This window comes from Cynocephalus volans, chromosome 8, assembly GCF_027409185.1.
Source record: "Cynocephalus volans isolate mCynVol1 chromosome 8, mCynVol1.pri, whole genome shotgun sequence".
NCBI lineage: Eukaryota > Metazoa > Chordata > Mammalia > Dermoptera > Cynocephalidae > Cynocephalus > Cynocephalus volans.
Window position 1 is genome coordinate 99,458,500 of NC_084467.1, and position 25,540 is coordinate 99,484,039.

Consider the following 25,540-nt stretch of genomic DNA (forward strand, 5'->3'; position numbering starts at 1 on the left):
TGAACAAAGAGACACTGAACCGAGGGAGCACAGTGCAAGGTGCATTTGAGAGATCAGTGAATGTGCCTGTTAAAAAAGTTATAGTCTATCAATTCTTCTTCACGTATGAAACTAAATTCTGTCTTAAAGTCTTGAAGAAAATACTTGTCCTCATATTTAATACATAACAAAAGCTGTATAATCACATTTATTGCACTAATCCAATGTACTAATTACATAAAAGCGATCAACTTAAAACAAAACCTTTAAAGAAATATTTAAATGCTCATACTTCCTCCGAAGACCGAGGTCAGAATGTGCTTTCCCTTCTAAAATTGGTCTGAAATAACTTCTTTGGTTCTAAATAACTTAATACCAAATTGTAAGTCATAACGTCCAAACCACATTAACTTCTGTTATAAGATACAAAAAGAGAAACAGTGCAGAGGTGTCTCAACATATATATTCTCACATTTCAAATTCTGGTTCCCCAGGCTGTTATATAAACTAATGAGATAACATAAATAAAAGTTAAATTTGTGAAACACTTTGTAAAACTGTTACAAGCAATAAAACTCCACGAAGAATCTTAAAAAACAAAAAGTTGTAGTGGTTTCAAAATTTAAGCCTTAGATTATTAATCAATATGTATATATTCATCATATTAATACATCTAAAATAATTTTTTCTTTGTTTATGAAATGTGCCTTTCAAACAATTACTGAGATTAATGCCCATCTTTAATTACTCTTACTCTTAATGTCACTGGCTCTGTCTTCAAAGTGTAAGAATGCAGTCTGCTCATCGATTTATTTTAGCAGATGTCACAAACTATGAGATTATTTACTAATCCAGTTTGGGGACTTAACATTTCCCATTCAGTTTCATAAAGGAATGCAGGAGAGGTTGTGTCCTGGTCAAGCAAAGCCCATTTGCTGCCTGGTTGGGTTTTCTCCCCTTAGTGCCTTGGGCCTATATTCAGGAGGGTAATATTCTTTCTAATCCTCTCTAATCCTTGCCCATTTTTTTAAAACACAGTAAAAGATCACTCGCACCAGGCAGCTGTGGGAAAATGGACTCAAATAGCTGACCTCTGACATGACTCCTTATGCTCTTTGCAAGTGCACTAAGAGCTTCTTCAGTAGGAAGCAAAGAAAATGTGGCAAACTCAATAGAACTTCCATCATAAACAGAGTATCTAGTTTTCCAAAGAAAACTGTTTAATTCTTAAACCAGGTCCTTTCTATTAAAATTGTTTCCTTTTACAAATAGAAGAGACAAAATAACCCTAATCATTTTCAATGAGTTTTGGAACCCAGAAGCTTTAAACTAAACCCCAACATGGTATTTGGTATATTAGTAACCACTTAGCAAATGTAAACAAAAATATTCAGTTAACAATTATTTAGTAAAACTTATAGAAAATATCAATTTGATATGTCAAGAAAATGCTATTTTAAAAAATTTTTTATTGAATTAAAATTGATTATACAAATTTTGGGGGTTCAACATTGAGATATGTTGATCAAATCAATATTACTATTATATATATTATTATAAATTGTAATTATTATTTATGCACCTTGTCCAATCCCTCCCGATCCCCCTTTTTCTCCCCCATCCTCCCTCTAATTACCCTAGATTTCTTTTCACTCTCTGAAAGAATAATGGTTACTCTGTTGATTTGCTGCCCAAATGATCTGTCCAATACTGAGAGGTGTGATCAGGCCCCCCAATACTATCATAGAGCAGATGCCTCTTTCATCACTCTGAAATGGGCTCTGTGGAAGGACACATCCTCCTCCTTTCTTTATCTCTGCTGGTGACTCTTTTTGTGTTAACGCACTCCAGTGACTGGCAGACCATCTGCATGGTTGTTGTGGTGTCTAGCTGCCTTTGCAGCAGCCATGGCTATCGTGTGGCTGTGGTGGGCCACCCACATGGAGGAGATGTTTTTGGCATGCTCCTTGGTGCTGGCAGTGTGCCTGGTTGTGGAGCGTGTCCGATCCCCAGCTCCATAACCCAGGTCCCTGGGTGGGTCCCGAGGAGCTGGCATAGTGTGCCTGGTTGTGGGAGGGGGGACTGGTCCCGTGCTCCATACCACGGGTCCCTGGGCAGGCCCCAAGGTACTGGTGTGGGGTGTCTGGTTGTGGGAGGGGGGTCCAGTCCCCTTCTCCAAACCCCAGGTCCCCAGGCAGGCTCCGAGGTGCTGGCGCTGTGAGCCTGGTTGTGGGAGGGGAGTCTGGTCCCCTTCCCCATACCCTGGGTCTCGGGGAGGGCCCTGAGGCGCTGGCACGGGGAAAAAAATGCTATTTTGAATGGCAACTATATGCCTCAATTTTCACTGTTTAGTAATCTAAGTGACAATTCAGGTAGCAAATAAACACATATTAGGAAAATAATACTTTAGGATTTTATATTTAAAATCTTTGCTATTTAATCATTTTTAGAAAACTTCCTTATACTACCTTGTTTTTTATCATGTCCTGCCTACCAGCAAATGTCCCTCCCAGCATGACTTTAAAGCAAAGCAAATTTTCAGTTAGTAATTAGACACTAAGATAAAATCTGACCCCCAAAATATAAGATAAATTTTCAGCTTAAGAAAAATATACTTAAAATAAAAGTTACAGGATTATTACTTATTTTATCTCCTTCACAAACTGCTACTCAGGAATTTCTAATACCCAGCACTGATTTAAGTTACCACACAACAGAAACTATATCCTTCATTTTCTACCACAGTACTAGCACATTACACTTCCCAAAGCAGACACTAAAATACTTAATAACTGAGTTGATCTGATATATATAGCTAAAATATCTTCAAACTCATACCTATATTTCAATTTTTACTTAAAGATATTTTCTAACTCTCTGGGCAAACTAAAACCAAATAAAAACAAAAGCAAAAAACCCTGCTACTCAGATTTAGCTTTTCTAAGAAGAATATAAAAGGTTAAAAACTGGAGGGTGATTTGTTTTGATCTTTTATTTTCTTCTTAGAAAAGTACATGCTCAATGTATGGAAATGCAAATATAACAGAGCTATACAGTTGAAAACAATATATTACATGTTTGGAGAATAAAAGAATAAAGAAAATAAAGATAATCTGATTTATATTTGTCTGGACTTCTTTTTTATGCATAATATACTGACTATTTTTCTCAAAAATAGGATCAAACAATTACGCAACTCACTTTCTACCTCATAATATATCTTGTACATCTCTTCCTGTCTTTACATAGATCTAACATTTTTAATTGTGTAGTATTCCATTAAAAGCTGAGTTATTTCATAATTTAAGAAATAAGGTCATGCTGGAATTGCACTACCATTCTTAAAAGTTAAAAAATGATATCATTAAGCAGAAGTTGAAAAAATAGTTAAGTAAAATAGCTTAAAAATTTCAAGAAATGATGGGTCTAAAATTTCACTTTCTTTAACCTAGACAGACTTTTAAAGCAGCATAGTTCTAAACTAGTACAGGTCTATTTACCAATGTTTACTGAGTACCTGTTTTGTGCTAAATAAAGTATTGGACATAAAATTATGACTAAGACCAGAGCCCTGCTCTTGTTCATGGGGAACTTAGTAGAGACATACAATCAGATCAAAAAAAAAAAGATACGATTGAGGTACTGAAGAAAACAGAAAAGAGGGATATTATCTCTGCTTGGAAAAATTGGGAAAGACTCCTTTATAAAGGAGACAACAGATGAGCAGGGTCTTGGAAAATGAGTTGGAACTCGCCAGGTGGAGACGAGATTGAGCTTATGTACAATGGTAGTAAAATATGATGAGACATGGCCAATCCAGGGAACAGTGATGCTGGAGATAAGGAGCAAGGAAGAAGTGGCAAGGAGTAAGGACGGAGGCAGAAGTGGTCCCAGACTGTGAAGGGCTTCTAAATGTGTAATACTTAGGGCTTGGTCCTTATCCTATAGGCAATACTGAATAAGCAGAGGTCTTTAAATAGGGTAAGGTTTGCTATTTAAAAAACAGAAAAATAGTCCATGTAAGAGATGGTAAAGTATTTGAGATTATTTCTATATCTATATCTATATGTTTAGAAATGCATAGAAAATGTCTGCCAATATATACACCAAACAGAAAAAGTGGTTACTGCAGAGAAGTAGAATTGGGAGGGAGAGAACAGTGAATTTTTTACTTTGTAAACTTCTGAAGGGTCTAAATGTTTTTTAAAAAGCACCCATTATTTTTATTATAAATAATAATATTGTTCTTTAAAGTGTAGGAAAGAGGTGCACAATGGTAAGTGACAGTGGAGATGAAGAAGATGGCTGGATCTGAAAGACAATTCAAAGATCATAATATCAGCTAGTAATTTGGAAAGGGCAGAGGTAAAGGTTAATGAAGAGAAGAAGATAATGAAGCCATAAATCAAAATATAGAGACAAGGAAGGAGAGGCATTTTGGAGAAAAGACTTAAAAATTTCCACAACTAGATGGAAACACAAGTCTGTAAACAAGGAAGGAAACCAGAGTTGAAAGACACAGATTTGGAAATCATAAGCAAATAAAATATGAAGACATAAACCAAAGCTAATACATCGTATGTGCTGCAGGACCTTCCATATTACCTCCAAATCACCCTATTGTTGTATCTGTAATAAATCAGAAATTGCTTGGTACAATTTTAACTACTATTCAACTATGGACAACATACTTGAATAACTAGTTTTTTGCTTTTCACTAAAAATATAAAAATTAAAGCTACTTTGGAAGACATAGTTAAAAAGACATAATGATGTATGGTCTAATGGTTTCTTTTATGACTCTAAAACCATACCTATGCTTACACTCAAATACACTTTAATTTTGAACTGCTTTGATCTTTATAATTTATCTTTAGATTACTTTTTTCCTATTACTTTGTAAATCTTACAACAGCTTTTGACTAAAAGCAATATAATTCTGACCTGAAGTAATGATAATGCTTTATAATCTTCCTCTTAAAAGCAAAGGTTAAAGAAAAATCTCTCTGAAGGCATCTGAAATTAAGGTATTTGCCCTTGATCAGTCATGCACACAAAGAACCAATTTATCTCTGCAATTAGTTTTCTCAGTGCACATTCTATGAGATTGGACAGGCAGGCCGAATGCAGAGTCCACATGGATATGTATTAGTGGGAGACTAAAGACAGTTCCCAGATAGAAAACAAATAGAACTGCTATATGAATAAACTAAAAGAAAAAATACTACCACCTAACAGCCTCAGGAACAAAAGGAAGTGAACTTATACTGAAGGGAGAAGGGAGGGAGGCTAGGGAGGGCATTTATTACAGGAAAGCTCCTTTCCACATCATCCTACAGAGCTGTATCTCAGGCGAGAAGCATTTCACATATCAACTCTTCTGGCTACAGTACAGCATAATGGAAAGACAAAGGGTCTCGGTGTGCTTTTTGGGTCACAGACTTCCACACCACTTTCCCTTTTCTCCCTTTACTCCAGCTATGCCACTGAGAATCTCAATTGAGTGCCTGTTTCCCTCTTATCTTTTGTATATGATGCTATAATATAGGCAGTTTGGTCAAGGTCAATAAAAAGCAGACTTGCTGCTAAAGAGCTACTATCTTCTGTAGTGGATAGGGCTCATCCCACAGGCATCAATTTCTGATCAAACAGAACAAATTTTACCTTCTCTGGATCAATTTATTTTTAAAACTCCTTTTGCATACATAAAAGTTTCCAGGTATGGTCTGCTTTCTTGGCAGCACAACATTAAGAACAGCTTTATTATAAAATAAGAAATAATAACTTTTAAAAGCTACAGATAATATATTCCAGAATACGTACTCAAGTCATAGACATTTACTAAACAAGTTTTTGTTATTGTTTGTATTTTAACGTTCTACTTTACTTTTGCCTTAAAGGCTTCTTCTGTAAGACACAAATAAATTGTCCTCAGGGTATTAACTAATTCAAATTAGCTGATTCCTAACTATCTCAATATCTTTACCTTTACACCTCATCTCAACAAAGGAATCCCCAAACTTTACACATTTTAAGGCTATAAACACTAAAATAACATGAGGGTACTTCAAAAAGTTCATGAAAAGATTTGCATTATCTTTTAATTCTACTTTCCATGAAATTTTTGAAGTACTCTCATATATGTAAACTGCTTAACAGTGTCTGAGTGTCAGACAACAGTATTGATTATCATGATGGTCACTGCCATATTATAAAGAGTACATACTGGAACAGCTCAAACAGTTAGATAGAATGGTAAAAGAAATATAATAAACAAAATTGTTTCTCTTCCTGTATGTAGAATATGAAGTTTTATTGCTTGGCAAGTTCAGATACAGACCCTAAGTAAATCCTTTTTATTTTGTTCAATGCCTCATTAATTAGGAGCATATTTCTTGAGACTGCAGAATAGACTCAAATGTTATCATAGAAGCATGTATCCTTGATCATGCAAATGCACTTCATGACTATGCTGAGTTTTGTTTTTCTTGAATTTTAAAAGTTTTTATATACCTGCAGATATTCTTGCTCTAAACATTTTAATTATATATATATATTTTTTTTAAAACTCAAGAATGAGTTTTCATTTGTTTTTAAAATAATTACATTGAGAAATGAAACTAATTTTTATAAAGATTCTAAAACAGAGAGGAAATAAGTAAAGAGTAAGAATAATACATAACACAATTTAAATTTGTTAATCTAATCTTATATTTAGATTTTTCTGTACTTAAAGTAATGAAGGAAATCCAATTCATATAGTAAAACTGTAGAGATTACAGTTTCCTTTGTCCTCAGCATGTTGAAAAGAATGATCAAATAAACAAATACTGGAATGGCTCTTTTCCTTTGCCTGCTTGGATGGAAAATTCCTAGTCTGTGTCAAAACTGCAAAACCTTGATTACTTGTAATATATAACCCAAATTACAATTTTCTAAGGCAAGAGGTTGGAGAAGGCTGAGGGAAGAATAAAGAAACCATATTAATAAAACTACTCCATTTGCCAAGAAAAAAAAAAAAGAAATATAATAAACAAATCTTTTCATGAACCTTAAGTACCCTCATATTATCTCATTTAATCAAAAAGCATAATACAGTGCTTCCTGTGCTGAGTCAAATTCTTTTCTCTTTATTGACATGTAACTTAAAATGCACAGATTTTAAATATGCAGTTTGAGTTTTGGCAAAAGTAGACAAGTAACACCCAAAGACATAGAGTATTTTCCATCACCCCAGAAAGTTCTCCTTTCCAGTTAACTCCCCACCCTGACCACCTAAGGCCACCACTGTTCTAATTTCTACCACCATAGATCACTTTTTGCCTTTTCTTAAACTTCACACAAACACATACATTCAGTATGTATTCATTTATACATTGTATTTTTAAGTTTCATCCATCTTTTGATTGTATCAGTAGGTCTTTCTTTTTATTGCTGAATAGTACATCACTGAATAAATATATTACAATTTGTTCATCCATTCACCTGTTGATGGACATTCAAATTGTTCCAGTGTGTGGCTATTATGAATAAAACTGCTATGAACATTCATGTCTGAGTATTTTTATGGATGTATGCTTATTTCTCTTTGGTACACACCCTGGAATAGAATTGCTGGGTCACAGATTAAGGCATAAGTTTAACGTCATCAAAAATTGCCTAACAGCAGCAATGGCTGCAGGGGTCATGGTAGCTGCAGCAGCTGCAGCCGCAGCCTTTTCCTTCTTGTGTTTTTTGTGCTTCTTCTGTTTTTTATCCTTTTCGTGTTTCTTGTCCTTCTTTTTCTTCTTCTTCTTCTTTCCTCCTCCTTCTTGATCTGAATTCCTTGCCAGTGATGGGCTTGGTGTTGGGCTTTTAGCCTTTCTGACTGGTACCGCTGGTGACCAGTTTGTAGAGGGAGACTGGGACTGGACAGGGGATAGAGGTGCTGGGGGCGTTTTAGCTGCTGGCTCAGGAGATCCAGAGATAGACCAGGAGGATGAGACCCTCCTTACAGACGGTGGGCTTCGTGTCTTTTTAGGTTCCGGAGTCCTAGAGACTCTCCTAATGGACCTAGTACTTGGAGATGGGGACTGCCTTCTTTGGGGTGATGAAGAAGCTCCTCTTTGAACAGGTGGAAGACTTGAGGAAGTCTGAGGAGCTCGAGGCCGTGGTGAGGGTGAATGCCGTTTGTTTGGTTGTGGTGACTGGACCTCCCAAGTAGAGCGGCTTGGGGAAGACCCTTTCCTATGCTTTGAGGATAATGAAGGTGAACGTCTCTTGGTGACTTCAGTTACATAAAATTTTGTTTAATGAAATGTCATGGCTTCATTCATATTTTGTCTTGTTCTTCTAATTGGTATATACAACTTTCAGAGCTCTTGTATTTGGAAGGCTGGAAGGGTGCAGAATTTGAAATAGTATCTTGGTTTCACTTGTTTTTGTTTTTGTTTTCTACCTAAAGCTATATAAAGCTTGTGGATTAAACAATAAATTTCTAAATGAAAAAAACCCCACAAAAATTGCCAGTTTTTCAAGGTGGTTGTACCATTTTATAGCCTTAGCAACAATATACGAAAGTTCTCACTTCCCCATTCTTACCAACATTTTTTCAGTCTTTTTAATTTTAGCCATTCTGGTAGGTGTGAAGCAGTACCTCACTGTGATTTTACATTGCATTTCTCTGATAACTATGATGTTGAGCACCTTTTAATGTGCTTATTGGACACTCCAATATCCTTTTGTGAAATAGCTTTTCAAGGCTTTTGATGAAGATATTGAGGAGTGACTGCTAATAGGTACCTGGTTTCTTTCTGGGGTAATGAAAATGTTCTAGAATTAGATAGTGGTTTATATATTCTGTACATATATAATATGCCAGACATATAATTTTTTTCCTTTTTTTAACATCTGTCTTGCCTTTTAGTTTTCTTAACACTTTCTTAGATGAGCAGAGTTCTATAAAAGTCCAATTTAAAGTGTTTTTCTCTTATAGTTAAGTGCCTTTTGTGTCCTAGGAACTCTTTGCCTACCCCAAGGTTTCAATAATATTCTTGAGTGTTTTCTTCTAGATAGTTCATAGTTTTACATTTTATATTTAGATCAATGATCCATTTCAAATTAATTTTTGTGTATACTATGAGAAAAATTCATGATCTCCCTCTCATCCCATTTGGACACCATTTGGTGAAGAGGTTCTTTTCCCTCATTGAATTACATTGGTGTTTTTGTCAAAAATCAATTGACATTATGTATGTAGATATGTTTCTGAACTTTCTATTCTGTGATTTTTGTTTTTTAAAATAGTTATTTCAAATTTAAACATAAAATAATAAAATTTAGAAGAATTTGGCAACAGTATGCTTATAAAAAATCTCCAGTGGAATACTACAGCAAGTTATCGCTAGACCCTAAATTAAAGTTGAACAATATTATTCTAACTCATGTGTAAAGTATCATACTAAGAAGAATTACATCTACAGAAGATCACTGATGTTCAGGGATTTAATATTTACAGTTTCAATTATCTGTGGGAACTCTAAATAGCCATGATTTATACCAACCATCATTTTGCTAAGGCACAAATTTGAATCATGTACTCTGAGGCCTGTGCACACATGAGTAACTTACCTAATAAATAAGCCTAGCAGACTCTTCAGCATCCATATCTCAGCAAGGTTCATGACCCATTCTTATGTTTACATTTGATGGATGAAATTACATATGATAGTGGTATCTTCAAATATGGAGAGTCACAATAGATTTGGATCATATTAATCAAGAATATCAATGGCCTACTGTAATAATAATGTTAAGAAATAACTTCTATAATAAAAAGACAAATAGAATACCTTCTATAATAAAAAAAATTTTAAATGTGCCAAAACTTGAATAGACATTTCTCCAAAGATATATAAACGGCTAATAAGCACATTAAAAGAATATAAGAATTAGGGAAATGCAAATCAAACTCAAAATGAGAGACCACTTTATACCCACTAGGATAACTACCATAAAAAAAGACAGACAATAACAAATGTTGGCACAAATGTAGAGAAATTGGAACCCTCACACAAATAGTGCAGCCACCTTAGAAAATAGTTTGGTGGTCTCTCAAAAAATTAAACACAGAATTACCATATGATCTATCAATTCCACTTCTACTAGGTATATACCCAAGAGAAGTGAAAACATAGAATCACACAAAAACTTGTACATGAATGTTCATAGCAACATTATTCATACTAGTCAAAAAGTGGAACAAACCCAAATGCCCATCAACTGATGAATGGATGAATAAAATGTAGTATATCCATACAATGGAATAGTATTCAGCCATAAAAAGGAATGAAGTAACGATACATGCTACATTATGCTAAGTCAAAGAAGTCAGAAAGAAAAGGCCACCTCTTGTATGACTTCATTTACACGAAGAGTTCAAAAAAGGCAAATGCATAGAGACAGAAAGTAGATTAGTGGTTGCCAGGGACTGGAGGAAGGAGGAACGGGGAGTGACTGCTAATAAGTACACAACATCTTTCTGCGGTAATGAAAATGTTCTAGAATCAGATAGTGCTAATGATGTTACAACCATGGGAGTATATTAAAAACTACTGAATTGTGTACTTTAAAAGGGTGAATTTTATGGCATGTGAATCATCTCAGTTAAAAAAAAAAAAGAGTATCTTAAATACCACATGTTCTCACTTATTGGTGGGAGCTAAAAATTAATATATAAATTCACACACACACACACAAAAAAAAAAAAAAACGGGGGGGGAAGAAGATATAACAACTGCAATTACTTGAAGTTGATACGACAAGCAAACAGAAAGGACATTGTTGGGGGGGAGGGAGGAGTGGGAGCAGGGAGGGAGGTTTTGGTAAGGGGCAACAATAATCAACCACAATGTATATCGACAAAATAAAATTTTTTTAAAAAAAGAGTATCTTCTATAAAACTACTCGATGGTTGGATAATAAACAAGAGACACTAGAATAAATAAAACAGTATGCTGTGGAACATTTAGAATATAGGATACATTTTCTACCAAAAACTTAAAAACTGAAAATTCTTATGGTTGCTGAATGATGCACAATCTTTATCTTGTTTAGTGATTAAAAAGAAAAGTTTTTTGAACCAAAGACATAGCTTGGTAATGAAGAATAAATCAAAAACCATGAAAACATGTTGTGCTAATTTTTTTTTACTGTAGTACTATCACAGTTACTATACACTGAAATTCATTCAGTAGAAAAAAATCTGTCCAAACAATTAATATTAATGAAATACCTAAAAGCAAATTCATAGCCTGAAGAGATTTATACAATCTTTATTGTACTTCTAATCATTTCCAGCTTCAACAAATTACATAGCTCTAGACCTACAGCCATTTCTGTTGTAGTTATGTGGAAAGTTGCCAAAAAATATTTCCTGCTAAAACAGTTTTATCCTTTGTCATTTTACTGAAAAGATTCATACAACCACTTACCGAATTTGCATAATAAATTTGTAAGAGTAAAAGAATATTTAAAATATGTATATATTTAAACTACTCATTAGGTTAAAAAAGTTATCACAACCCACAGTTGACGTCTGAGGAAGAAAACCCCTAAAGCCCTTTATGTTTGCTTCCCTCCAGCTGAGTCAGGAATAGAGACCATAACAGGAGAGAGAGAAAGCGAGATCTGTACATACTTCTTCATTTGTAAACTAGCAAAAACAGACAGCACAAATTCCAGAGCTCTCCCAGTTCATATAACGTTAATGTTAAGTGGGATGTTATTCAGTTTGTTGGAGCTTAAAATTTCTCCAAAGAAACCTTAATAATTGTCCTGTTTGGTAACACTCAGCTTAAAGTGTCTGCCTACAAACAATAACCTAAGTGTATAGCACTTGTCTGTTTAGTTGGATATATTGGTAGAACTGAATTGTCAACTGCTTTGATATTTAGTTGAAGGGAAAATATGTAAATATGTAAATTTCCACCTATAAATAAAAATGATTTTAAAAAGTTCCTTCATGCCTGTTTGTAGTTAATCCCCACTCCTACCCACTAGCCCCAGGGAACGACTGATCTGCCTTCTATGTCATAGGTTTACCTTTTCTAGAAATTTCATAAATGGAATCATAATATGTTATCTTTTGTGACTGTTTTCTTTCACTCGGCATAAAGTATTTGAGGTTCATCCATGTTGCTGCATGTACTAATAGTTTGTTCTTTTTTATTGCTAAGTAGTGTCCCATCGTATAGATACACCACAATTTACTTATTTATTCACCTTTCTGATTTGTTTCAAGTTTTTGGCTACTGTGAGTAAATACTGCTATGAACACCTGTACACAAAATTTTTGGACATATGTTTTCATTGCTCTTGGGTAGCCACCTAGGAATGGAATTGATTAACTATATGGTAAGTATACGTTTAACTGCAAACTTGTTTCCCAAAGTTAAGTAGCTATACTATTTTACATGCCCAGCAGCAATGTATGTAGTTTCTTCATACCCTTGCCAACACTTGATAGCATCAGTCTTTGTGAGTATAGCCATTCTAGTGGGTATGAAGTAGTATCATACTGTGGTTTAAATTTGTATTTCCCTAATGACTAATGTTGCTGAGCATCTTTTCATGTGTTTATTAGCTATTTGTATGTCTTCTTTGGTGAAATGACTGTTCAAATCTTTTGCCCATGTTTTAACTGAGTTGTTTATCCTCTTACTATAAGTTATTTATATATTCTGGATACAAGTCCTTTAACAAATATATGGTTTGCAGATATTTTCTCCCAGCCTATGGCTTTGTCTTCTCATTTGCTTAATGATGTCTTTTGGAGTGCAAAAGTTTTTAATTTTGAAGAAGTCCAATTTATCAAATTTTTCTTTTATAGATCATGCTTTTGAAGAAATCTTTACATAACCCAAGGTCACAAAGATTTCCTTCTATGTTTCCTTCTAAAAGTTTTATAACTTTACCTCTCAGGTCTCTGATCTATTTTGAGTTCAGTTTTGGATATACCATGAGGAAAGGGTCTACATTCTTTTGGGGGGGTAGGGATTTACAAGGGTTTTTTTAAAAAGTTCATGGGAAGATTTGTATTATCTTTTAATTCCATTTTTCCACAAACTTTTTGAAGTATTCTCATAGATACCCAAGTGTTCCAGCACCATTTGTTGAAAAGACTATCCTATCCCTATTGAATTCCCTTAGAACCCTTCTTGAAAATCAACTGCTCATAGTTATGTGAGTTAATTTATCCATTGATCTATATTTCTACCTTTCTTTATGCCAATAATATATCTTAATTATTGTAGGTTTAAATGTATTGAAATTGGGTAGGGTAAGACTTCCAAGTTTGTTCTTCTTTCTCAAAATTGTTTTGGCTATTCTAGGTCCTTTGCATTTCCACATAATTTTTTTTTTCTGGGACTGGTCTGTACAGGGATTGGAACCCTTGACTTTGGTGTTGTAACACTGTGCTCTAACCAACTAAACCATTTCCACATAAATTTTAGGATGAGCTTGTCAGTTTCAACAAACAAGCCTGCTGGAATTTTGATAGGAATTACATTGAATCTATAGATTGATTTGGAGAGAATTGTGATCTTAACAACACCGAGTTTTCCAATCCATAAACATCGTATATATCTCTATTTGTTCAGGTTTTCTTTAATGCCTCTCAGAATTGCTTTTTCAGTGTTTCAGTGTGTGTGTTTTTAAACTGGAAAAAAGTATCCCTAAAAGCATTACAGATTTTCTAGAGCGGATTCAATCTGGATATATTACCTATCCAACAATTTAATTTTATAATTAGGATAATGCCTAGAATTGCCTGTACCCCTGTGCCCCCAACAGTAGTTTTGAAAACCAATACACATCATCAAAATTGTTACAACTGAGAAAATGTTTTGAATGAGATAGTTTTCAAAGCAAAAATAAGTATACAACCATAGGGAACAGATAGCCTATATTTTGCTATTTTGGGTGGGAATTAAATAAAAAAATTTTAGCCATCTTAATTGTATATTTAGTTTGAATAGTTCTGATCAATAACTGCTGCTTATCTACTCACGTAAGGAACTGATTACCCTCCTATCCTGGATATTAATGGTAATAACAATCACTCTGTAATGCTTACTATGTGTCAGGTATTCTTTCAAGTACTTCAAAGATATGAACTCTTTTAATCTTCATAACAATTCTATGAAGTAGGGAATATTATCTTCATTTTAGACATGAGGCAACTCAAGTCCAAATAAGTTAAGTAAATTGACTGAAGTCATATAGCTAGGAAATAGTGGAGCCAGAATTCAGACCCTGGCAGTTTGGTTGCAGAATCCATTCTCTTAACCACTCTGCAGAATGAGAGAGCAGTGGATTTCATTTAAAAGTACTTACAGTGCTTCCAGTAACGGGAGCCTGGGAATTCTGATCAACCCTCCTACAAACTAAAACAGCTGGGCAAAATATTGTTTAAAATCTAACTGAATACATCAAAGAATTAACAAAGCTTAAAGAATTATTAGGCCATAGTCCAAAGACAGAAATCCAGAAAATAAAGCCACATTTGGGGGTTCTCTTACTGCAGGGGGATTTGTCAATTCTGGATGAGATAGCTAAGAGGCTGTTCAGCCTTTCTGCCAGTTTTATAAAGCCAGGGAAACAAAAGTTGGGAGTCCAAGGCAAGAGTGAAAGAACCCTTGTAAAAACCCCCAGGATTGAATGGGGACCCTGAAAGGCTACGTCCTAGGAATAAGAGTAAACCAGAAATAAACCAAAACTTTCATGAACTATAGCCCAGTTTCAAGTCATCTGAATAATCCAAAGAATATTAATCCCTGAGACTGGATTAAGGTGATCTTGGCCTGCTAGTACTTCTTCCAAGCATCTAAGAGCAAAAAAACCCCATTTGGAGGAAGAAAATATTATCCGCCATCTTTACAATTTCTCAAACAAAATATCTGGGACATAGTTAAAGAAAATCAGGTACAAGAGAAAACAAGACAACATGAACATGGTACAACAGAAAAAACAGATAACAGAAAAAGATACACAGAAGTTCCAGATATTAGAGTTATTAGAGAAAGACTCTAAGATTTAACTATTTCCGAAGAGATCAAAAACTACATTTATAATTTTGGCAGAGAATTAGAAACAACAGAAAACACAAGAGATGTGAAAGATAAATAGAAATTCAAGAATTGAAAAATGTTTCAAGTAAAACCATATAGAGGTACATTATCTGACCACTGTGCAACTATGTTAGAAATCATCAATAAAAAGATAATCTTCATGGATTTGAAATTAAAAAATATACCTTCAGATGGAATAAATATAACTCTAAATCAAAGAGAAAACCATAATGAAAATTAGAAAATATTTTGAACTAAATTATACAGAAAATATTGCTATAGTATGTAGTTAAAATTATGCTTAGAGAGAAATTTCTAGACATAACTGGATATATTAGAAAGAAGGAAGGCTAAAAATTAAGATGTTAATTACCTATGTGAGAAGATACAGGAAATAAAATATAGTAAAAAAAAAAGGAAGTTGAAGGAAGGCAATAAAGAGCAGAAATAAATGAACCAGAAAACAAATAGTAGAAAAGGTCGACAAAGCCAGAGTTTGGTTGTTTGCAAAGACTAATAATATTGATAGATACCTTAGGAATCTAAAAAAAAAAAGGTAGCTAATGTTAGGAATTAAAAAATGGATATTGCAACTGACACTGAAAATATTAACAAGGTAATAAAAGGGTTTTATGAAAATTTCATGCCAATAAATTTGAAAATTTTGATGAAATAAATTCTTAGAAAAATACAACTTACCACAAACCAACGCAAGAAAAAACAAAATATGTTAATAGTTATGTGATAGTTTTTAAAAATTGAATTTTTAATTAAACCATTAAACTAAAGAAATAAAATTTGTTGCTCAAATCCTCCTCACAAAGAAAACTCCAAAATCAGATGGCTTTACCAGCAAATTCTACTAATGATTTAAGGCAGAAATAATTCTAAATTTATACAAATTATTCCAGAAAATAAAAAAGAAAGGACCACTCTTCAACACATTTATAGAGCCAACAATAAAGGAAAAATATAGACCATAAAGAAAAGAAGGAAAAGTGAATATAATTAATGTCAGAACAGTGGTTACCTTTAGGTAGGAGGGAAGAGGCTATAATTGGGAAAGGGCAGTCAGGTGGGCTTCTGGAGGTTTACGATGTTGTTTCTTGACCTCAGTGGTAGGTTTTAAGCATTTGCTTTATGAAAAATCATTAAGATGCACATTTCTCTTTTGTACGCTTTGCTGCATGTGTATTATAATTCATAATAAAAATTTTACAGTAGTCCCACCTTATCGGCAGGGGATATGTTCCAAAACACCCACTGGAGGCCTGACCAAACCCTATATGAGCATACTTCAAAAAGTTTATGAAAAGAATCATATTACTTTTTAATTCTATTTTTCCATGAACTTTTGGAAGTATCCTAGTATATACTATGTTTTTTCCTATTCATATATACCTATGACAAAGTTCAATTTATAAATTAGGCACAGTAAGAAATTAACAACAATAACTAATAATAAAATAGAACAATTATAATGATATGTTAGCATCTCTACTATTTCACTTTAGGGCTATTACTAAGTAAAAGAAGGGTTACTTGGATATAAGCACTGCAATACTGCAACAGTAGATCTGACAACTGAGATGGCTACTAAGAGACTAATGGGCAGATAGCATATACAGCATGGATACACTGGACAAAGAGATAATTCATATTCTGGGAGGAATGGGGCAGGACAGCACAAGATTTCATCAGGCTGTTCAGCTTATGAATTGTTTATTTCTGGAATTTTCCATTTAATATTTTCATACCATGGTTGACCTTGGGTAACTAAAAGCATGGAAAGCAAAATCACAGATAAGGGAGGGACTACTACATTTAAATTTGTGGGACCAGTATCACTTAATGAGAGAATAATATAAATATTTGTCAACTCTCATTCTTGGACTTCAGTAATTTTCTTAACCATATTTTTATTTACTCTAACAGGCTCACAGCTTCCTCTTCTTGGAGGTTATCTTTTAGAGATTAATCTCTTTACTGTCTACTAGCTTCCAAGTTCCATTAACACATACTATACTGGAATCAATAGTTACAATTACATTTTGTAGTAATGACATCTATTCTTGAATATTCTGTACTTCCTAACATAAATTATTGTTTGTAAAACCCAAAATTTAACTTGGGTGATAACACACATAGATTAACGAATAATTTGTATGACTGCAAGGTGTACAATATAAAGACAAACAAAACATGTATATAGTTTCATCTGGGACTAAATAAACATCAAGTCAGCAGTTTTTCTGGGAACTTCCACATCTGTTTCCTACCACTGATTATTTTAATCTATTTGTCTTCAGTTTTTGTCTACCCAGCCCCACTTAAAAACCCAAGCATCTGTTTAGAAAAAGCTTTTACAGTAACAGGAAATTTGATATAGCGATCTTAAATATGAATGACCTTTTATTAAACCAAGCCATTTGATTATTTCTTCTTTATAACTATAGCAAAGGAATAGCTAAATGAACACAGTTCAAATTTTATTGTGACAGTAATTACAAAGCCTATAGTGAACTATTATTGCTCCTACCCACCTTTCTAAATGCCTTTTAATATCCCCTTTAAGATGAATAATAAACATCAAACTATAGCAGACTAAAACAATTCTGACCCAAATTATGGCAACCCAAACTTTGTCTATACACTGTCATCAATTGACAAACTTAAATAAAAGCAGTCTTTCATCATAAAATTTCTCACTTTTGGAACATGAGGATTAAATTCCACAGCTCTATGAATTGCTTCCACAGCATTAATTTCTGCTGTGCTTAACCCTCTTCTGGAGGCTGTTTCTGGAGAGAATCTATAAGAAAACCACAAAATGAAGAAATGAATTTACCAAAAAAAGAAAAAAATATATGTATTTAGATCATAATACAGCTCCCCAAATCAAAGAGGTTTCTATTGATGGCCAAAGACAAAACCAGATGACTACTAAAAATGAATAAAGCCTTCTGGTTCAACATATAAAAAAGGCAGCATACGGAATGGAAATCTTCAAACTTAGGTAAAGAAAGCCTACAGGAGAAGTCCATTGGAAGGCACACTTTGGGAAAGGTAATAAAGTAATACATGCTACACAGGCACATCCAGAGAATCCCATGAAATAGAAGTATCAAGGCATATTAATCTAAGGTGAAAGAAAATGTTCACCATTTGGTTGGTTTCTGAATATCTTATCTGCAGAACAAAGAGAATTCATTAAAGGCAGCCAAAAATATGAGGAAAGCAGAATAATTCAGAATTATAATCTAAGAAAAGATAATATGAAACCTATTTCCCTATATGCCTTATCATAATCATCATAGTTCTATTTACTGTGTGTACTTTCTTTCTAGACATTGCTTTAGGCATTTACACATAATCCTCACACAACCACTCTCTGGTGTTATTATTCTCATTTTACAGATGAGGAAGAGACTCAAAATTATTAACTTGCCCTAAGTCCTACAGCTAGAATGTGGCAAAGTTTGAATTTGAGTCCAGGTTTACTCAGCTCTAAAAATCTTGCTCTTTCCACTACACATGGTAAAAAGCCTCAAAGCCCCAGAAGATCAACAGTTATTCAGAAGAAAGTAGGAAGGAAAAAGAGCACTGTTTAAAGTCAGTAGAGGAAAAACATAACATTGAGTTTAGCAGTCTTTCCAAATTATTGTAGTTTTCATTTCTACTTACTTATCTGAAACAGTCCTTGTCTTCAACAGTGCCGCTGTATAACAAATTGCTGCTGACTTTGGAAGGCTTATATCTGCAATGATAATTTTAAATTTAGGGAAGAATTACAAAAAACATATCACGACAGAATTTTTAATAAGAGTAATTAGTTCATAGTGCAAATTCAACAGATGTAAAATAGTGGTAAAAACACCTGGACATGTAATTTGAAGACCGGAGTTTGAATCTTGATTCTGCTATTTCCTAGCTATGCATCCTTGACTTAGTAGTAACTTCTTTAATCTTTGTTTTCTATTCTCAAAATAGAGAATGGCACTTTTCCAGCATAAATTAAATTATGTCCACAAAAGCCCTCTGTATAATGGTGAAAAATGATCAACAAATATTTATAATAATCTGCTTAAAATAATAGTATTCAGGGAAAAAGGCACAGTATAATGGGAAATATGTACAAACTCCACCTATTCATAGAGAAAAACTATGATTAGAAAAAAATTAAAATGTTTAACAGTAGTTAAATTCAGGTTGATATGAGCAAGGATGATTTTTATTTTTTCTTCTTTCTAAGTTTTTGATTTTCTACCTTGTCTTAAATGATTTTTTTTTGTAAAGTACAAAAAAATTAACCTGGAACTATGAGTAAATTAATTATATAAATCCTATTTAAAAGAATGCCCAAAATAATACTATCAGAAGAGTAAGGATGAAGAATTCTCTTGATGTTCTCAATTCTAGAGTCTTACTAGCAAATGAAGAACTAACAAAGTAAATTTGCTTTCAACTTCCTCAGGATTCTAGAATGGTAAAAACTTGGCACTCATGAAAATAACTGAAAACGCAGAAGTATATCAACTTAGATATGCTTTATTAGTTTTAGTTAGTTTTGTCTTATTTTTAATGAATCAGGTCCTATTCTGATTTTTTATACTCAGTCCCTAAGCTTGTTCAACTTAAGCATCACAAATAGGCCATACATTTGTTAAGTTACATATAGAAAGAATTTCTCACAAATTTCTCCAAGAGCCTACACGATTCTGAAGCACTTCATAAAAATTCCTGATGTTTAAAAAAAAATAACTCTTTCCAAGGATAACACATTTCAAACTTTCCAAGTCATGTGGACTCCCAAGCTAATGGGTAGAAACCTACAAGAGGACAAGTATGAATGAGTGACTTATATGTGTTCTGTTATAGTGAAAGATACGACCAGAAACATTATTCTTATTAGGAAGCTTGGCATTAAAAGCTGATGCCTCACTCAGAATCGAGAGAAAAGCCATGGATCTTTAAAATTCTCCCAACTCCATTTGTGGTAAACTGGCATTGTTAATAGTATAATAATAAAAATAGCCAAAATATATTGAATTGTTACTGTGGGAAGACTAGTGAACAAGGAATGGAATACTAATACCTGAATTTAAGTTCAGCCTTGCTACCTACTGGCTGGGAGACTTTACCTAATACTTAAGCTTTCTTGAACTCTGGTTTCCTTATTTAGTAACTAGAAATAGTAAAAACACTTGTCCTACCACCTCACAAGATTATTATAAGGATCAGATGAGATAATAAATTATGCTTTGTAACTAAAGAGCATTGCAAAAATGTTATTCTGAATTACTCTTATACATACTGCTGAGCAATTTCTGTTAGCTTTCTTTGATATTCCAAAACAAATGAGGTACCCTCCTACATGTACAGCACTTGTTTTTCCAATGATCTCACCTAATAGGCTGTCTTCAATATAACAGCTGTTCATTTGTCTGTATGTTTCACTAAACTGTATATCCTATGAGGGCTAAGTCCATGACTTCTTGTTCACCATTGTATTTTGATCACGTCACTCGTATTAGAAACTCAATAAAGAAATTAATAAATCTACCAAAAGTCCTGATAAAGAAGATACTTAATAACAACTTGTACCCTATGCATACTAAATACTTACTGGTAAGAATGGAAAGAGGAAATTAGAGAAATACTAGAATAGAACCATATTTATGATTATATAATTGAAAAAAAAATAGCTATGCTATCAACTAAGACAAATAAAACTCACCATCATATTTTGCTAGGACTGCCTGAACATCTGCATAGGCCTGTAATTCTAAAAGTGATTCTAAGAGATTTTCATGGATGTTCAACATGGTAAGAGGAGGAAATTCTTTCATCAACTGCATATTAAAAGGAGAAAAAGATTAAAATCATAACAGAAACTCAATAGAACTAAATCAAATTCATTAAAGTAGACATTCTTTTGTTTCTTAACAAACCTGTGGAGACCTAACTCTTAAGAAATGTATGTATATTAAATGAATATATTGTTATAAAAACTCCAGTTAAAGAACAGTAATTCTGCATTAAAATAACTGGCATCTTAACCTACATTTTTAGTTTTTGGAGAAATAAATATAACAGTCCAATTATCAAATTTACTTACATCTCTCATTATTTTCACTGCTTCTCTTATTCTTCCTAATTTTCTTGCACACATTGCCAATCTTCTTTTAATATATACCAGAACGTTGGTATCTCTCCCTATTTAGAAAAACAAAAAGTGACACTCTATCATTTTTGTATTATGGCCTGCTATTTCATTAACTTATTATTCATTAATTTTATTTGCTTATGCCAGAAGATTCAATTAAAATTAAATTGTATCAGAATAGAATAATATTAAAGATTATTGAATCTGGGTGATAATTATTAAATGAGAGTTCTCTCTATATTTGTGTATATTTTAAGTTTTCTGTATCAAAAGCTTGAAATACATACCGAATTACTTTTGCCTCCAATAGTAAGTAATCTGAGTACAGTATATATAAAGCAATTCATATATGATTGAAAAATTCATTTTAATATTGACAGAAAAGAAACACATGCTTGTAGATTTATAGGAAGACATAACATTAACCTACTATTATTTTAAGTTTCTGCATAGACAATATGTTATTTTAATATTCTCTATTGTTCTAACTCAAACAAAAAAAGTCCAAAACAAAATTACCATAGCTAATGTAAACTTTTCTTAACAGCTAGTAATTAACAAACTATAAAACTACTTCTAGAAAGTGCTAACAAACTATCTCATAACCATATTTGAGATTACACAAGGACAAATGGCATCATTATTTTTTTACAGATATAATTGCGTTAGTTCCAGATTGCAAAATTATATATTCCCACAGTTGTGTTATAAAAATACGCATTAATGAAATATACTGTATACATCAGTATTTAGCTTAGACAGAGAACATTATCCAAATTTTAATTTCTACAAACAAAAGATTTAGAAGTTAACTGCTAGCAGATAACGCATTATATAAACATATTGCAATTTATGGTCCACTAACTGCCAAAATCATGAAACTAAAACCCTCTGGTCACAAAAATAGCAGGAAGCAGCAGCATCGCTGATTCTAACATCTTTGGTAAAAGTGTCTCAATCATTACTGGGAGAGTATCCCTAAGTATGGAAAGGAAGGACCTTAGATGCTATGGCCCATCTGATCCCAAACACATCATGGAGAAAAGTCAACCAAAAAAAAAAATCAATGCCAAGTATGAGGTTGGATTTTGTGTTAAGAATCAGATAATATGAAAGGGGCCACTCCCTAGCACTATACAAGTAGCAGATACGTAGTCTGAAGAGCAAAAACTAAATGATGTAATTCTGTTGTGTGGAGTAAGAATTAGGATAAAGGTAAAGGTGATAGCCACTTATCACCAGAATGCTCTCCTGAATCTTGAATATTTTTGAGTTATGTTTCTCCAAAGACCAGCCCAATTCTTGCATGAAATAAATTACTGGTAAATCTCAGAGCTGCACACCACCTCTCCTCTCAATAGCCAGAGCAGATCTCCTTCCTTGCACAATCATTCTCGAGCTAATACATATTCCTGTCTTGCTGGCTTGTAGGTATTAGGAATAGATTAGTTATTTCTTATGAAATTAGCTAATCCCTAAGTATAAAGTCTTTTTATTATTGTTGTTTTGAGTTTTAAACATAAAAGAGTGAATTACAGGAGCTAAAAGACAGTAAAAATCAGTTCAAATTCACTTACTCAGTTGAGCTTCATGCTGAGGACTTTGGTGCTGGCACTGCTGTGACCGCCTATAAATTGTTTCTCCTGCCTTGAGTGCCTGTTTAAATAACCTTTCAGCATCTATAATAGTTGTTGCTTCTTCCTCAGCCAGTAGAACATATGCAGTGGCACAGCTATGAAGAAAGCAAGCAAGGCAATTTTACATAAAATGGTAAAGCTAGTATTTTCTCACGGGTATGTCCCTTTGCTCTACATCGTGTTTCCCTGACCTTACTTAACTTTCCATCTATTAAAGAAAGAAAGAACACTTCAATACTTTAACTTATTAGGGCATTTTGGTATATTCTTTATGTCTGATTCCACAATTTTTCCACTCTCATGTTTTCTCCTCAATTCTTTATTTTCTATCATTTTTATTTCTATCTCCATTCTCTGACCCTTTGTCCTTTGTTTTCTTTTTGTGGAAGGGGGAAGAAAAGAAGAAATATACAGATGGCACAATAGACAGTCCCCAGCATCACTTTCTCCCACAAATCAACCAATTTACAATTATTAAAAAGCAAGGAGAGCCAAGCTAGGTCAGCTAGAGCTCAGGGGAAGAGGAGGAAAGGCCTACGGAGTGCACTAAGGCAGGATAAGCCACAATGAGAGAAAGAAAGGATCACTCCCACCATCTCTAGTCCCAGCCTCTTCAAGGCTGGAGCTGGCGAGCATATAGAGCAAGAGCTGGCAAAAGGCACAGCTGTGCCCTTCCTATGAAGTTACTTGGAAGGACAAGGGAGAAGAGGTCCTTGGTGGCCCCCAAGCCAGCAAGACCACTAACAGGGTTCCCGTGAACCCGCATAGGAGTGAGGAGCCACAACAACTGAAAAAAGGAGCCACTCAGAGGCCAGTGAGTCATCTCAAGGGACTGGCACGCTGCCCATCCCATGGGAAGTGTTTGGAGTGCAGGCGCCTGGGGAGATGGGCCTACAGCGGTAACACTGGGGCACAGCATGGACAGCTGATCTACCCCCCCATCCGTGCAGGACCACTCAGTGGACACTTGTCAGGAATATATAACTGCAGGGAGTACACTTTGCTGAAAAGACTCAGGCCCAGACCAGAGTTTCCACATAACACAAGTGAGATCTGAAAGTACCTACAGAGTCAACCATTAAAACCTGAGCTGCACGAAAGCCTTCCCCAGAAAATCAGCAACAGAGCAGAATTTAGCTCAGCCACAGGGTGAGGTCCCCACAGGAATTTCAAGTGCTGGTCCCCACAGGAATTTCCCCCATTTTAGAAGTAAGCAAAGGATAACAAATTAGTTCCAATGCAGAGTTCAAGTAGTGGAAACAGCAAATAATCCAATGCAGAATTGAAAGAGAAAACAAAATACCCACAGAACAAAGTTTGATATTAACTAGTAAAGGTCTCACTTCACCAAAGAACACCTATAAAACCTACAAGGACTGGAAGTCCCCTGGGACCCCAAACCAGGGAGTGGGGAGGCCCGGGGGCCTCAGCCATGCCGCCCAACACCCACAACGAGCCCAGTGACAACCCCTGAGCCGCTGCAGGAAGTGCCCTGGGCTCCCAAGCTGGGGAGTGGGGGGCCTCGGACCTCGGCCACACACCCCCTGACATCTGCATTCAGCCCAGCAATGACCAAACCACCACAGGAAGCCCCCTGGTCTCCCCTGCAGGAATGAGGGGGGTGCCATGGGCCTCAACCATGACCCCCCTCCTTCCTCCTTCTCCTACTCTATTTCTTTCGCCCTTCACCTCTCCTTCTCCCACCCAACTGCTCCGCAACAACATCCTATAATGTAAAAACAGGTGGAGCAGAGCACCAACCCATCCTCCCACAACCAGGCAGGGAGCATGCCAAAAACACCACTTCCATGTGACTGCAGCCACCACAATAGCCAGAGCTGCTAGACACCACAACCACTGTGCAGATGTCCTGCCAGCCACTCAAGTGCATTGACACAAGGAGAGTCACCAGCAGAGACCAAAGAAGAGGATGTCTCTCTCCACAAAGCTCATTCCAGAGTGACAGAAGAAACATCTCTCTACAATAATAGTGGGGGATCGGAACACACCTCTCTCAGCACTGGATAGATCATCGGGGCAATAAATCAACAGAGTAAATGTTACTCTTTCAGAAGGAGAGAAGAAATCTAGGGTTATTGTGGGGGGGAGATGGGGAGAGACTGGATAAGGGGCATAAAGAATAAGTACGATTTGTAATAATATATATGCTAATAATATTGATTTGATCAACATATGTCAACGTTGAACCCCCAAAATATGTATAATCAATTATGATTCAATAAAAAATAAAAAATTTTTAAAAAGAAGACATATACAGAACTATCTGAAAATTAGTTCAGGGGATTATATACTGTAATGCTCATACCTGTTCTTATTCACTATATACTTTGTAATATCTCATGGAAGCAGGTATTGGAGAGAATGAAGATTGGGAAGAGTCCGTCAGCCAACAAGGCACCCTTGACATCTAACTCAGAAACATACTCTAGGACTAGATTTTTTTGTTTTTCTTTTTTGCAGCTAGCTGGTACAGGGATCCAAACCCTTGACTGTGGTGTTATTACACTCCAGGACTAGATGTTTTTCCCAAACCTGAGTATTCCCTTTGTATGCTGCCCCTCCTCCCTTGGACTTGTCCACAATAATGTGCAGGATAACTTCCCTTGGTCTGAATTCCAGTCCTTCCT

The 25,540-nt window shown here is 34.6% G+C and overlaps 1 protein-coding gene across 2 annotated transcripts in view; it reads right to left on the bottom strand.

Annotated features, from left to right (window-relative positions):
* Positions 1–25,540, bottom strand: part of ST7L (suppression of tumorigenicity 7 like) — a 65,403-nt gene that overhangs the window by 11,516 nt on the left and 28,347 nt on the right. For both annotated transcript variants that reach the window (XM_063104347.1, XM_063104345.1), the window contains 5 exons: positions 22,833–22,987; positions 21,208–21,305; positions 20,827–20,941; positions 18,774–18,846; positions 17,799–17,901 (listed from right to left, as the gene is read on the bottom strand). In XM_063104347.1, the coding sequence (XP_062960417.1) occupies positions 17,799–17,901; positions 18,774–18,846; positions 20,827–20,941; positions 21,208–21,305; positions 22,833–22,987 (544 nt within the window). The remainder of the gene's footprint in view (positions 1–17,798; positions 17,902–18,773; positions 18,847–20,826; positions 20,942–21,207; positions 21,306–22,832; positions 22,988–25,540) is intronic.